Genomic DNA, 15,756 nt, shown 5'->3' on the forward strand with positions numbered 1-15,756 from the left:
AACGAGGCTAAAATATGATTTCTAAAGCCCTGATGCTGCCAACCTTATTCTCGTGAGTAATCCCCTGACGTCAGTGGGACCACTTTCATGAACAAAGACTACTCTCACGCATCAGGCACCGCCCCCAAAAGGAACAAGCTTGACTATTGTTTCTAGTCAGTTTCACTTTTACTCCCTGGTTGTGTCATGGGCAATCTCAGTGCCTATGTCCTTAACGTGACTGTGGAATGTTTAAGATAAAAATGATTTCTGCTGAAATTTTAAAATATTGGATGGAAACATTTCTGGGTATTTGCTTTTCTCAGGCCTCCCTCCTTCCCACTCCACTTTTTAATTTGTGTATTACTTTTTTTTAAAAAAAAGTCTTTCTGGTACCAAAAGCTGGTTCACAGTCTTGCTCTTGATGCATTGTGGTATCTGAATAGGAGTAATGAGAGAAATGTGACATATTTACAATCGCTTCCCTGTAGTCAGCTCAAAGGCTATAAATTGTAAATTACAACCAAGCTATCTAGCCAGAACCCCATTTAAGAAAAAAAAAAGCCTGACATGTTTACCACTCCTAAAAGACCAACGAAACTGACTAAATTTAACATCTTTCTCAGGCCAGGAGAGAAACATGTGTGTGAAATGGCAACAGGACATGAAAAAGAAAATGTTTCTTTTTGTAATAATGTAAATGCAGCCCAAACTACCTGAATGTTATTCCCCAGCTCTCTTCTGTAAATGTTTGTGGTAGGAGAAAAGCCACGCTGTCATGAAAATACACTGGGGTAGTACAAGGAGGTATCACTGGGGTAGTGAGAAAGGAATATCAGGAAAATCTTCTTGACTGTCAGCTGTGTGGGGTTGCGGAATAATCTCCCAAGCAAAGGGCTTAAGCATCGGAACAATTTACCAAGGGTCATGGTCTTTCTCAGTCACTGACGAGTTTTTTAAATCAAGACGAGATGTTTTTCTAAAGGGAACTATTTTGGGGGAAGTTCTCTGGCCTGTGTTATACAGGCGGTCGGACAAGTTGATCCCAGTGGGCCCTTCTGGTCTTGGAATCTATGACTCTGTGTTGCTTGGGATGTGGCAAAAATACTAACCATGTACTCTAAAGAGCCGTTTTGCACTTACATGGAGATTTATAGGTTCCCCTTTGCCCCCTCCTCCTCCTCCAATTTCTGTTGGGTCTAATTCTGCAACCAGTAGTCATGGTGAGCCGCACTGACCAATGACTTCAGCAGGACTATGTTAGTAAGTAGCTGCAGATCAGCGTAATCCACCAGGGCAGGTGCTTTTAGAGGATTCCAGATCACTCTCAGACACCAGGCAGTGGCACGTTGGCCTTTCATTCATAAAACTTCCCCCCTCCAGGAGGCACTACCTCCCGCAGGTACATCACGGCATTAGCTAGGCAGCTTCCTCTGGTGCTGCAACAATCCCTTCTGCTAATCATGCAGATGATGAGAGTGCCCATTGTATCGCTTAATCCTGAGATAGCCTGGGCACATACTGTCCGGCTAACTGATCCACCTCAGCAGCTAGGAACAGCCCCTTTTTAGCCTGCGCGCACACTTGTAAGGCATAGGAGATGAGACACCTCTGTTCTGACTTCTTTCTCTTTCTTCCTTAGCATGATGGAATATTCTCTGGATGGGCACAACGTAAGCTTATCTGCCATCCGAACTGTCCGGGTACTCAGGCCTCTACGAGCCATTAACAGGGTCCCAAGTAAGTAAAATCCTTCTTTTCCCAGAGCAATGAACACAAATGTGTATGTGATTCAGAACATTCCTGGGGAAAGTGGCACAGCACCAGGGAGCGAAGCAGGTGTGGCTCCTACTGACTTCCATGCAAATTTGATCCCTCGTGGGTGCTTTGTTTATCCCATTGTCCCAGGGTGTCTGGCCCCTTAAGAGGAAGTGGGCCTCAGTCCAGCAGTGACAAGCTTAACTCACCTCCCCAGGTGGGGAGAATGAAGATCATGTGACCGGCGGGTCAAGTGATCAAACCAGACCTCTTTTATAAAGGAGAGGCCTCGAGAATGAGCAGCTGATAACAGTCCAGCTAGGAGGCTCGGGCAGGGCAGAAGCCGAGGAAGCTGTAGCTGGCCTGAGGAAGCAGCTGCAGGGAGCAAGACTGGCTCCTGCAGGGAATAATGGGATTGTTTGCATTATAACTCAGCCCTGGGGGGTTCCTGCCTCAAGGGGAGAGAGATTGAACTGAACTCTGGAAAGGAAGGCTGAGTACTCACTGGGGATGTCTGCACTGCGATAATAGACCCGCGGCAGGCTGCAGCTGGCCTGAGTCAACTGACTCAGGCTCATGGGACTTGGGCTCCGAGGCTCTAAAATTGCAGTGGAGACATTCAGGGTCATCCTGGAGCCTGTGCTCTGAGACCCGGCGAGTGGGGAGGATCCCAAAGCCATGTGGCTGGCCTAGTGCTCAGGCCACTTGCCCCGGACTGTGGCTGGTCAAGGCCCCTCAGTGATGATGGAAGTGTGTGTCAGTGAGATCCTTGCCCTGCTGGTCACTGGGAGGGGCTGTGCCCCCGGCTTTGGGGCTCTGTGATGGGTGAGGAGCTCTGACCGGAGATGCTGCTGTGGAGACAATGAATTGCTTGGCTCCCCTTTGAACTGGCCATAGTGCTACAGCCATGAAACCCCATTGAAATGAATATGGCGTTGCACTGGTGATGCATGAATTAGACACGTTTTCTTTAAAGGGAAGATTATCACGGCTGTATTCTGTCCTTGTGAAGGTATGTGGTGGGATTTTTAGAGCTGTGTGGGGGACACACTGTGGCTCCAGATAACTAGGGTTTTCGGATAACTGGCTGTATAATGTATTTATATGATCGTAGCACCCAAAGACCCCTCTCAGAATTGCACCCCACGAGGCTGGGGGCTGAATTAACACAGGAAGATCCAGTCCCTGCCCTGGAGAGCTGAAGCGAATCTACGTGTAGACACCAAAGGCTCTGTAGGTGCCACGTGTCTCTGCAGCAGGGGATGCCACAGAAGCTGCCGAGTCATGCTGCTATGAAGGCGTCCCAAGGATCTGGGTCACTCGCCGACATAGCAGTTTTCTGCCTTATCACTTGTCACCTCTGCCCGCCCCCTTTTGGGGGGTGGCAAAGACTCTGGCCCCACCCACCCAGTGGCTATCCATGGCAATCATGCATTGTGGTTGCGATTCAATATGCTCAGTAAATCCCCCGGGGTCTGAACGATGGGGAGGGGAGGGTTTCCTTCCTTGTCTGACTGATAGCTGGGCTGAGGCCTCTCAGGGAGGGCAAGTAAAACTGATATTCCAAAGAGTGAGAAAAGCAAAGGCCTAGACTCTTCTGGGCAGTGTACGTTGATTGTAAACCTTGCAAAAATCTACTCCCCTGCTTCCTTAGGGCAAGTCATATTTTTATGGGTGAGTAAAATATCGTTAGTTTTAGCATTATCGTCAAACCTGGTGAAGGGCAGGGGTGTAGATTTTGTACCTGGGCTGGTAAATGTTCGTATCTTGATTTTAGTAAAGTTTTGATTGCAGTCCCCCATGACATTCTCACAAGCAAAGGAGGGAAATGTGATCTAGAGAAATTACTATAAGGTGGGTGCACAACTGATTGAAAGACACAACTTAGAGCGTAGTTATCAATGATTAGCTATTGAGATGGGAGGGCTTATCTAATGGAGTTTGCAGGGGTCAGTCCTGGGTCCGATACTATTCAGTATTTTCATTAATTACTTCAATAATGGAGTGGAGAGTACGCTTATAAAATTTGCGGATGACACCACGCTGGGAGGGTTTGCAAGTCCTTTAGAGGACAAGATTGGAATTCAAAATGACCTTGACAAATTAGAAAATGGGTCTGTAATCAACAAGATGAAATTCAGTAAAGTCAAGTGCAAAGTACGACTACAAAATGGGGAATAACTAGCTAGGTTGTAGTATCACTGAAAAGGATCTGGAGGTTACGAGTGGATTACAACTTGAATATGAGCCAACGATGTGATACGGTTGCAAAAAAAAACCTAATATCATTCTGGAGTGTATTAACGGGAGTGTCATACATAAGAGATGGGAGGTAATTGTCCCACTCCGTTCAGCACTGGTGAGGCCATAGCTGGAGCCTGTGTCCAGTTCTGGTCACCACGCTTTAGGAAAGAGGTGGACAAATTGGAGAGAGCCCAGAGAAGAGCAACAAAAATGATAGAAGATTTAGAGAACCTGACCTATGAGGAAAGGTTAAAAAAAGGGGGCATGTTTAGTCTGGAGAAAAGACTGTGGGGGGTTGGGAGGGACCTGATAAGGGCTATTATAGAGAGGACTTTGATCAACTGTTCTCCCTGCCCATGAAGGTAGGAGAAATGGTAATGGGCTGATCTACAGAAAGGGAGATTTAGATTAGGTAGTACGGAAAAGTTTCTGATTAAAAGAGTAGTTAGGCTCTGGGATAGGCTTCCAAGGAAGGTTATGGCATCCCCATCACCGGAGGTTTTTAAGAACAGGTTGGACAAACACCTCTCTGGGATGGTCAAGGTTTACTTGGTCCTGCATCAGCACAGGGGGCTGGACTTGGTGAATTCTCAAGGTCCTTTCCAGCCTGATATCTCTTTGATTCTATGGATATTTTCCAAGGCTGTTTTAAACTCTTTGAGGCAGGGAAACTTGTCTCCATTTCTGTCTATAAAGTTCCCAGCACACTGATATCTCAAGGCAAATAAAATGTTCCTTTCAGGGAGGAAAAATCAAGGCTAAGATGATCCCAATTTTCTAGATAGGCTCATTGCTCCTCTCAGATGTCTTACCATTTCTTTGTGCTCAGGATTAGTGGCACAACAGTCCGTGCTTCTGGTGAAATACCAAAGAGCGTTCATTGCAAAGTGGAACAAAATTGGGTTCACCCCCTGTAGAAAGTTCAAGTGGTCCCTAAGCCCATTTTCAGGTGGATTCAGCTGTTTGTCTCTAAATTCAATTTGAAAGATGAGCCAACCAGTTGAAATTGGTTCTGGGTTGCTACAATCCCTCTTCTGAGTGATCCTTCACTGATATGCTAATTCTATATCCCTTTCATCACTCTTTAACTGAAATACTCTCTTTTTGGAGAGGCAGTGTAATTGTTTGCAAATCCTCAGGTTCCCTCCAGAAATTGCTTTTCCTGCTCCTGTTTAAAAATGCATTTGAATTATATGGCATTATCATTGAGCATCCCACTTAGATTAATTGCCCATAATGTCGGCACAGCTACAGACAGCAAAACAAACTCCCACTAAATTGTTCTGATTCCAATACCTTACATGAACAGGCAAGAAAACAGATGATGTTTGCCTGCAGGAATACTCTTTGAAGTTTCTCTCGGCCCTTGCAGTTTTTAGACTTTCTTTTTTTAAAAAAAATTCCGTGATGACATTTTTTTCAAGTCAGAAAAAACTTTGGAGGGTACACACAAGGACCGAAGGGACCTCGGAGGCTTTGGATTCAGAATTTAATTTTTTATCACGATTTCTCATCAGGCCAGAAATATCCCAGGGAGTAGCCTTTCTCATGGGTTTTTGGCTCCGTTGTTTCTAGTCCCGGCTGGGAGTGGGAAAAGTGCAGAGTGGAACAAAAATATGAGCTAGTTGGTGAGGGAGCTCTCTGAACTTCTTTGAACCACAAGAAAGATTCAGGTTTTGTGGGTAAAGGTTTCAAATTGGTTCTTATTTTTTCTGCATCCATTCAGCCACCCCCTAGCTGCCTTTTGAATTAAAGGGTGGTTTAGGCTGTAATTTGGGAGAGCATTTAAACCTATGCCTAATTTAACTTGAAGTCAATGGAATTTAAGTGCTTGGTTGAATTGGGGCCTTAAGGACAATCATTTCATTCTAAGAGCTTGTCTGCATGACAGAGCCTCTGCCAGTACAGCTATGCCAACATAATTATGCAGAGACGTAGCATATTCTGGCATAGCTACACCACTTCCCCAAACAACATTAGCTATGCCAGCAAAAGCACTCTTCTGTCGATATAGTTGTATATACATGGGAGGGGTTATCTGGCATCGTTCTATCAGCTGGGGGGAGATGATTTTTTCGCACTCCTAGCTAACATAGCTATGTTGGCACAACTTTGTATCGTAGACTAAACCTAAATAAATGGGTCTGAACCAACACCCTGTCTCTAAATGCCTCCACAGCTTTGGGGAAATTCTGATCCGGGTCCAAATTTTATGGTTCTGCTTTATGAGTTTGCTACTGAGGCTTTGAAGTGGGATTTTTTTGGGGCACTTGTTGCCATAATCCCCGTTTTGCTTTTTCTTCAGAAGAGGGGTAACAGAAATTCATCTTTTTTTTTCATTAATAGACTATGAGATTAAATTCAAAAAGCTAAACCCATGTTTTGAGTTGCTTGGCCTGATGAGCCGCTGGGACAGGCTCATAGTGTTAATAGCATCTTGAATTAGTGCCAAAGTAGGATTAGTATTCTTAGAAGGATCTCAATTCCTGGAGGGTAGATAAGCACAGACTGTTTCTTGTTTATAAGGCACTAACTCTGTCCACTTTTGACTTTGGTATTTTTAGTGCTCCAGCCTGATGTCTGATACGATCCAGGATCTGCCCAAAATGGATCGTGATAACCCTCCATTTTTATTTTTTCAGAGCAACTGACGACCAGTATAATAATGCTGACTTATGTTTGTACAGACAGGCAGCTTTGATCCAGGGGGATTCCAAAGCTTAACACAGAGGGAAATTCACCCCCTGCTGAAACCCTGAATAAGGCGACTCATCCCATAAATCAGTATAACAATTGGCACTAGTCAGCCATAGAGACTAAGCCACTCTCTAGCCATAGAATGGAATTGAGCTGTGTGAGAGAACAGGGTGGAGAAGGTGGGAAGGGAACCTTGCACTGCGACTGCCCATTCCTGCGCTGTGATGAGTGTCATTGCACAACTTTCCTGGACAAAATTCAAACCGCAAAACCCCCTTCCCTTGCCTCCCTGAGATGCAGCATGTCAGCTTGGCCTCATTTGGAGTGTGTTAAAATCAGCCTTGCCAAATTGCCATAAATTGGGGGTGTGGAGGAAGGAGTAAAATATCTACCTGCCCATCAGAAAAAGAGACTTCCCCTGAGTGAGTGGCTCAGGATAGACCTTCGCAAAGCTGATCTAAATAGAGTAGTATAGGAATAGCGGTTCTTAGACTTCCCCCTTCTGGGACCCAGGGCTGGATTAGGTCAGTCTGGAACATACCAGGATGCAGGACTCCCCATGCCCACACCCCATACTGTGGCCCCATCCAGTGATGAGCTGCCAGAAGCTGAAGAACCAGTTCCTTCAGTCGCGCCGTATCTTCGGTGGCACTTCGGAGGCGCGTCCTTCAGTCGCTCCAGGATCCGCCGCCAAAGTGCCACCGAAGGCTCAGAGTGCCGCTGGGTGAGTAAAAATTCACAGAGGAGCCTCCCCAGCCGAGAGTTCGGGTCAGGACAGTCCTGTGGGCAGCATGTGGCCCGCGAGCCAGAGTTTGCCCAACCCTTTAACAACCGGTTCTAAACCGGCTTCAAAATTTAACAATTGATTTGTGCGAACTGGCCCCAGCTTGCCACTGGCCCCATCCATCCATTAAAGGATGGGGAATATGTTCCCTTTGAGAGAGATGGGGCAGGAACATGGTTCCCCCCCCACACACTCAGGGGCACATGGTGCTTGGACCCTTCCCTTGGGGCAGCAGGCTCATGTCCCTTGCACAGAGGCAGGAGAGCTGTCAGGGGCACCCCCATATTTAACCAGCAGCTGGAATGGAATGGAATGGAATCTGTTTGAGTGAGTGGACCAGGCCTGCTGTACATGTCTTCTAGCACACACACAGCCCTCTGTTGGAATAGTGCTGGCCATAGCTTCTAAGTGGAGTTAACACCCCATTGAGATGTATGGTGCAATTCTCCCCCTCACAGCTGTTGTTTCAGGCTCTCTTCAGATTCAGGCAGAGGTTACTGTGCCAGTTGCAATGGGGTAACATTTTTCAAGCTTTTCTTCACAATCATGAGGGGTAGAGATTTAAAAATTTAAATCAATTTAAAAAAAACTGGCTTTTAACAGTCACATGATTCCAGAACACCTGGCACAATTTCCCTTTGCCTTCATCCAGCCTTTTTGAGACCTCCCTCCATTACTTTTTCCAAACCAGGACCCCTCTTCCATTTATCACATGGGAAGGCAGGGTGGTCACAAGAACCCCTGATACAGGAAATCTAGTGGGAGTGATCTAATAGGAAAGCTTGGTACTGAGATCCATTTTACCTCCCCGTTGATCCTCCAGTTGGGATGGAATAAGAAAGCAGATAAGAATTCTTCTCTAGCTAGGGTGATCCCAAGGCCTTTTTGAAAGGAAACCCAAGTTGTATGTAGAGCTAGTGGGGGTGCTGAGAGCCGTTGAACCAAACTGTAAGCCCTATATATAATGGAAACCACTTCAAACCAGGGGTTACGGCAGCACCTCCGGTTCCAGCACCTATGGTCCTCCATTTATTTACTTTAAAAATAATGAATTAAAAACACCTCCGTTACACCTGACTGTCTGAATTTATCCTTTCTTGTAGGCATAACAAAGGAAGTGGCTCTTGGTTCTGTCTGACAGGCTCTGTCTTCAGAGTTATATGTGGTTTCAGAGTAGCAGCCGTGTTTAGTCTGTATTTGCAAAAAGAAAAGGAGTACTTGTGGCACCTTAGAGAGTAACAAATTTATTTGAGCATAAGCATGCATCCGATGAAGTGAGCTGTAGCTCACGAAAGCTTATGCTCAAATAAATTTGTTAGTCTCTAAGTTGCCACAAGTACTCCTTTTCTTTTAGAGTTCTTTGTGGTTTTCAATAATCATTAAGGGCCCCAAAGTTGATGATGAGTTGCCTTTTTGGTTAGCCTCAGAAATCCATGGAATCAAAGACAACGTGACCCAAAGCCCACTGACCTCAAAGGGAGTCTTACTACTGACATAAATGGGCTTTGGATCAGGCCGCAAAGGAATAAATTGAGAAGAGAAGGGTGTCATGGGTCAGTTCATTGAGGGCTGTCAATGCATGGAGGCAGCGTGGAATGAAGTGCACAGATGTTTGTGAGGGAAGGTGGATGGCTGAATGGGAGAGGATGAGGGACAATGAGAAAAGAGACCAGCATGCAAAAGTGTGGAAGGGCACAGCTGTGATGGTCCTTGATGACCAGGACAAAAAGCTTGACGTTGATGAGCCAGCAAGGAAGGAGCCAGTGGAGGAATCCAATGCAGGGAGAGGTGACCTGGTGAAAATAGTGGGGCTGGAAAATGGTCTTGGCAGCTGGTATTTCAAAGAGACTGGTGGAAGCCGAATTGGGTATTGAGGGCTAACTGCATTGAGAGCTCAGCTTTGGAAGAACAATCATCTAAGCAGATTTTAACTGCAGTTACTGCATAGTAGATAGAACTGTCCTCTAATTCCTTCCAACAGGGAACCAAAAGCCTCCAAAGAGGAGATCTGTCAAAAATAGCACAGCAATTTATCCACACGACAACCTTGCACTTTGCCTGGCCTCATCCAATTCTATTACCCCTTCGCTTTCATGTGCAATAAATTCATCCACAAGATATTTTTTCAAAGAAAAGAAAGAGAGGAGGAACCCAGCCAATAAAAACATCATCTGTATTAGAAATTATTCCTTGGAAATGACTGGGGAAAAAAGATAATTCCACGATTTATGTTTTTGGCACGGGCTGTAAGGTTTTTAATAGTGGTCACTGTTTTCAAGCTCATTTCATTGCTGGGTGGTTGTTGTTTTTTTAAAAACATGTGATTTTAAAATGGGCACCACATGTAATGAAACTGAAAAGAAATCATGAGGCTTGTTTTCTGCCTAACTGACTCTAATCATTTTTTCCCATGGCACACTTGGCATTTTACTAAGAGGATCCAAAGTGCCTTGCATAGATAGTAACAGATGGGATCAATCTCTAGAGCAGTGCCACTAAACAACCAAGTTGTCTGGCAGAGGAAGATAGATTTTACCTTCTTTTTCCCAAAAATGGTTAAGATGGGGGAAGGAGAATAGGATAAGAGCAAAAATTCTTCCTAGCACTGGGAATTACATGAGCCCTTTGCTTTTCCAAAGATAGATTTGTTAGTCAAGTCTGAAGGGCAGTATTATTGAATGTGTTCCTTGGGGGTTAGAATTACAGAGTGCATTGGGAATGAATGCTGTGAAATAAAAACTCATTGTGCACTCAAGTTAGTCTCCTACTGTATTTTAAATACATATATGTTGTGACATTGTAGCTCCTCAAGCTTGCGCTTTTGAGTGACTTTAGGGAAGCAACACTTTTAATAGTTAACACACACGACTGGGAGTTGAGGAAGACCGAGTTTTACTCTTAGCTCTTTCACTGACTTGTTCGGTGACTTTTGAAGAGTTATTTATGATGTCTGTCCATCAGTTTCTCCATTTGTATAGAGGGTAACATATACGTCACAAGACATTGTGAGATTAGTTATTACTACTGAGGTTTATCTTACTGGTAAGGATTCTCTCTTCCTGATCCTGCCACTTTGCACCACTCAGACAGGGTAAAGTGATGGGCTCTGGCCCTAACTGGTATAGGTTCCCCTACAGTTCCCTTGCCACAGTGAAGTTCTCAGGTGATGTAAAGTAGCATAGCCATCTGCTACGCTAACCGCCCCCCTACATTCTGCTATGGGGGTGGGAGGGCATGCATTGGGGGTGGTGTGGAGCATGTCTGCACTAGGCTAACTCACAGCTGATATAAGATCCCACAAGGACCAGAACCAGTCTATGTACGTTGTTGTAGCCTCTAACCTCTGCCAAAAGGCCTGGGATGGAGCAAATGCAGTTGGGGAATTTGGGAGGCGTAACTTGCCCCGCAACTCATCCTCTTCCCCCAGCATCAAGCTTATCTCCGTACGGGAGAAGAGCTGAGCTATTGCTTGTAGCTGATGATCTCACAGTGCTTTGAGATCCTTGGATGGAATGTGCATAAATCAGTGCAGCCCCATTGACTTCAATGCAGCTATATTGATTTCCACAAGCTGAGGGTCTGGTCCCGTTAGGCCAAAAAAAGTGGCACTGCCTGGGCAACTGGGCCAAATCCTGATGTTCTTAGCCCTTACGCAGACAAAACTCCCTCTGAAGTCAAAGGACATCGAGCTGCAGCCCTGTGTAATTAAGAACTACTCGGCGATGCATTAGACATGACTTGGGAGTTGGCTGGAAGAAGCAGCAACCTGAAAATTAAGAGGGTAAGAGAGAAAATACATCAGAATTTAAATGCCATTCTCTATCCAATTGGGATAACTAATGGAAGGTAACATCTTGCAGGGGCGGGGAAATTAAGGGAGAAATAGCTCTACACAGACAGGGAGAGTTCTGTGCAGAGCAGCCTCTTAACAGGATAAAATGCCCCTGAAGACTGCACTGTCGCCAGCATTATCTGTCAGACAGACTGATTTGCACCATGCATGATGTTTTCCATCGGAATGTTCAGTTCCTAAAGCTCTTTCCTTTTTTGGAACTTAGCATTGTTGTGGTTTTTTTTAGTTCTCCTTTTCTTTCTCTCAAAGCTACAATTATCAGCTGTTCAAATTATGGTTGGTTGGTTTTGGAAAGACTCATTTAACCTTTATTGAACCACTAATTTGCATGTCATTATTCCTCAGGATGGGTTTTTTTCTTGCTTTAACTTAAACTTGGAAGTCACCCTGACCTCTAACTACAAAGCACAGAGCGAAGGCAGAGTTTGACCCCTCATTTATGAGCATCTCAGGTTTGTTGGGTAAGCCCCATCCATAAGTCCTTGACCAGTACAGTTAGGCTTGGAAGACTGTTTTAATGGTGAATGTCAATCAGCGTCGATATCACCATACATACACAAGCTGATGTATTCCCATCCAGAATAATCGAAATTTACAGATAGGCAACGTAAGGAAAATGCTGCTTGAAAACTTCTTAGAGTTGATTTAAGGACATTTAATTTGTGCATTTTGACAAGTGATGTTGACAATTTGTGTTGTAACAGTTATAAAGCTTTACTTTTTTTTTTAATCTCAACATCTACTGTCATTGAATAATTATTGTCTAACCTGCACACCCACCCCATAATTTCCCGCAACTGCAAAAATTTAAATGGATAAAAATCAGGAAAACGTGCTTAAAAATAAACAGCAATATTATCAGTCGAAATTATTTTAAAAAACTTAATCTAATTCTGCCAAGCCTAAGAATATTAGACAGACAAGGTGGGTGAGGTAATTTCTTTGATTGGACCAACTTCTGCTTGTGAGAGAGACAAGCTTTTGAGCTTACACTGAGCTCCTCTTCTTCAGGTCTGTATAAGCTCAAAAACGAGTCTCTTTCGGAAGCTGGTCCAATAAAAGATATTACATTATCCACCTTTTCTCGCTAATATCTTGAGACTAACATGGTTACAACAAGGTTGCAAAGCCTACGTATAGTCAAGGAAACCATGCTAGCAACGGTCATTTTTAAACATGGTTCCTTCCACAGGGCCAAGAAAGACAAACCCCTTAATGGTACTAGTTTGCCGTGGCTTGTTTAGGGGACAGGCTCAACGTTATTAGGGAAGCTTTGCGCATCAAAGTGTAAATGAACTGTCGTCCCACACAGACGCTTAGCATGGGACTTTCAGACAGCATCAAACTCCATGCATTAGGAGAACTAGGCCTTGTAGAAGTAGATATTATGACCGAGGTTTCTTTCCTTCTCCCTGCTGGGCTGCTGCATCGTTTCCACAGAGCAGAGTCTTTCCCCTAATTGATTCTGCTCCAGTTTTCAATCTCTGGCTCACCATCTTCCTCTGCAATATTTCCGTGGCTGTGGGAGGACTAAACAGCAGGAGGAGAAAAGCTCACTTGCTGCTTTTTCACTTCCACTAACTGAAGCTACGGTACCATGAGACACCGTCATGGTGTTCAGAGGGTTTCTCTGCTGTCTGGCATTCCAGCACAGCTGACGTGACATTTCCACTGCTTTGGGGTTGTGGATTGGTTTGCATGGATGCCGGCTCACTGTCTGGCCCTATTTCATCAGGTGAGGAATAAACAATATTATTAAGAGTTAACAGTTTTACAATTGTCCATGTTCTTTGCAGAATTCTAAACCATATCCAAGTAAGGATGGGTGTTCTGTCACTCACCCCACCAAAATGAAGCCACCTCTAGGGTGGGACACATCAGCCACTAAAATGACACCAGCAATATCATACAACAGTTTAGTGTAGGAAATGGGGAAGAACCTTGTATTCAGATTAGATGGCCAACTCTTCGGGACGCAGTCTAGATCTTAATGCTACCTGTACTGTCAAGAGCCAAGCCCATTTCTGGATGTCATAAATCTATAATTACTACTACTACTAATGATTCATTTCAAGAGAATTCATTTTCATTTTAGATAGGCAAAATATAATTATCTATATTGGTATTTGGCCCCAATACCAGGTCAAATACCCCTAATTTTGTGAAAAACAACATGAGTAGCCCAGAATTACACCCTAGCTCCCTTATTTGGGTATTTAAGAATAACAATTCTATCTAACTACCTTAGGAACTTCTATCCCCTCCCCTACCCCGTTACCATAGCATCTGAGTGCATTACAGTCTTTATCCTCCCAACTCCCCTGTGAGGTCAGGCAGGTCTCTTCTCTGCATTTGACAGATGGAGAACTGAGGCACAGCGAGGCTAAGGGCTTGTCCCCACTGCTGTTAGCTGTAGGTATTACCCAAGTACTGCCCCAACCTGACTCCCATTTGCACACAAAAGTCTCTAGCTCGCGTTCAGTGGTGCTTTAAACTCCAGCTAGCTGGCCTGGCAGGATGTAGGTTGAGGTATAGTGGCATTTGAGCTAGTGATGCCTCAGGGACTCAAGCTACTCTAGGCTGCTCATACCACCAGCCTGTTGCCTCATTCAACCCAACTCGAGTTAACTCTTGAAGTGAAGGCAAGCCCTCAGTGACTTGCCCTAGATCACGTGGGAAGACTCTGATGAAATGGGGTCTCCTACTTCCAGGACTAGTGCTCTAACTTAGTGACCAGTGTCTGGGAGATCTTCCACAGGACTTTCCTATTGCCACTGCTACTAGAAAAAAATTATAGTCTAACTACGGCTAACCAGTAATAGGAAGTGTGGAGTATACATAGTGATAGGTTCTTTATGTTGTACAGCAGTCTGGTTAATCCCCTCTGTCTCCACGATTCACAGGCATGCTCTTAACATTCGCCTGCTTTCTTCCTGTTCCCGTCCTTGTAAATTGCATTGAAATCGTGGTTTGCCTCTTGGAGGACTCTATGGATCTGTCCTTTACTTCTGGAACAATTAGTGCCTTTTGAAAATGCTCAATATGGACGTCCCGGAATCCCCACCCCCAACCCCCTGACAGTTCAATACCGATCAGGGAAAGGGATTGCAGTGCTGTTTCCCTGAGGCAGCCAGACAATCAGTCAGGCATTGTGAAAGGAATGGCTGCCTGACAGCAGCGCAGTCTGACAGCACTTGAGAGCACTCCGGGAGAACGGTGGTGTGCATCATGGGCTTAAAGTGTTGTCAGCAAAGCTCCTGTATGTTTCAGGTAACGTTCACCCGTCTTGTTCATAGTTTGCACTCTCTGGGATCTTCATGTTCCAGCCATTTTTCTCTCCTATCACAGAAATATAGCACAGAAGCTAAAGTTTCCTCTGGCTGTGAAGAGCAGGTTTTGACACATCCACTGGCACCAGTGATGAAATCTTGGGCCCATTGTAAAGCATTGACTTAGTGTGTATATGAGAGTGATGTCGCCCTCTGGTGGCTGGTTCAGAAAGAGGATAAAAGACCTACTGCTACAGTCAGGTAGGGAGGTTCTTCTTTAGCTTCAGTGGCAGAGGCCTGTATTTTTTGGAGTGGAAGGGACAGATTTCTAGCCCTCCTCCCTACATGAGTGCGATTGTTGTCTGTAGTCCAAGGATTTGTTACACCCCAGCTGGGGCACTGACAGGTTGTGGATATTATAAGAATGCTTCTGCCCAGATGAATTTTGGGTAGGAAAGTATTCCTCGGGGCATCGGGTGAGTTACTTGTTGGCATGTGTTGGTTTCCCAGAAGGTAGTTTTTGAATAGATGATGATGCTGGCAGGTGGGCTGAAGAGTAGGGATGTTTCTTTAGAAAGTTTATTGAGCCCTTAGTCCATCAGAGAGGCACAGCCTTTGGCCTCACATGTCGTCCTGCCCTGCAGTGTGAATTCATTGACAGTTTTCAGAGTAGCAGCCGTGTTAGTCTATATTCACAAAAAGAAAAGGAGTACTTGTGGCACCTTAGAGACTAACAAATTTATTTGAGCATAAGCTTTCCAATGCATCCGATGAAGTGAATTGTAGCTCACGAAAGCTTATGCTCAAATACATTTGAATTTATTGAATAATACTGAGCTCCTGAGTCGAGAAGGGGAACTCCCAGCCTGTAAAATGCAGCTTCAGTGGAGATGAGCCTTGGCACCCCAGAGTTTTAAAATTTTAAATCTTGATTCACCCACACCCAGAGCATTCTGGGAAGCCACCTCGCAAGCATCCAATTCTGTGATTCATGTGCAGATGTAGAGTCTGTCTTTTATCATACTCTCCTCATTTCTGTTGACTTCACGGGTTCGTGCAGGGAGTGCCCCCTCCTCACCCTATTGAATCCCATGACCAAAATCGAAGAGGGAAGAGGTTTGGAGGGAAGTCGTATGCAGGCCGCCAAGGAGGCAGAATCTCTCAGGGTGGGA

The 15,756-nt window shown here is 44.9% G+C and overlaps 1 protein-coding gene across 4 annotated transcripts in view; it reads left to right on the forward strand.

Annotated features, from left to right (window-relative positions):
* The window catches only part of CACNA1H (calcium voltage-gated channel subunit alpha1 H), a 480,991-nt gene that overhangs the window by 276,617 nt on the left and 188,618 nt on the right, over positions 1 to 15,756 (forward strand). For all 4 annotated transcript variants that reach the window (XM_038418997.2, XM_038419000.2, XM_038418999.2 and 1 more), the window contains exon 5: positions 1,622 to 1,719. In XM_038418997.2, coding sequence (XP_038274925.1) covers positions 1,622 to 1,719 — 98 coding nt within the window. The remainder of the gene's footprint in view (positions 1 to 1,621; positions 1,720 to 15,756) is intronic.

The sequence above is a fragment of the Dermochelys coriacea genome, chromosome 10 (assembly GCF_009764565.3).
Source record: "Dermochelys coriacea isolate rDerCor1 chromosome 10, rDerCor1.pri.v4, whole genome shotgun sequence".
NCBI classification, from domain to species: domain Eukaryota; kingdom Metazoa; phylum Chordata; order Testudines; family Dermochelyidae; genus Dermochelys; species Dermochelys coriacea.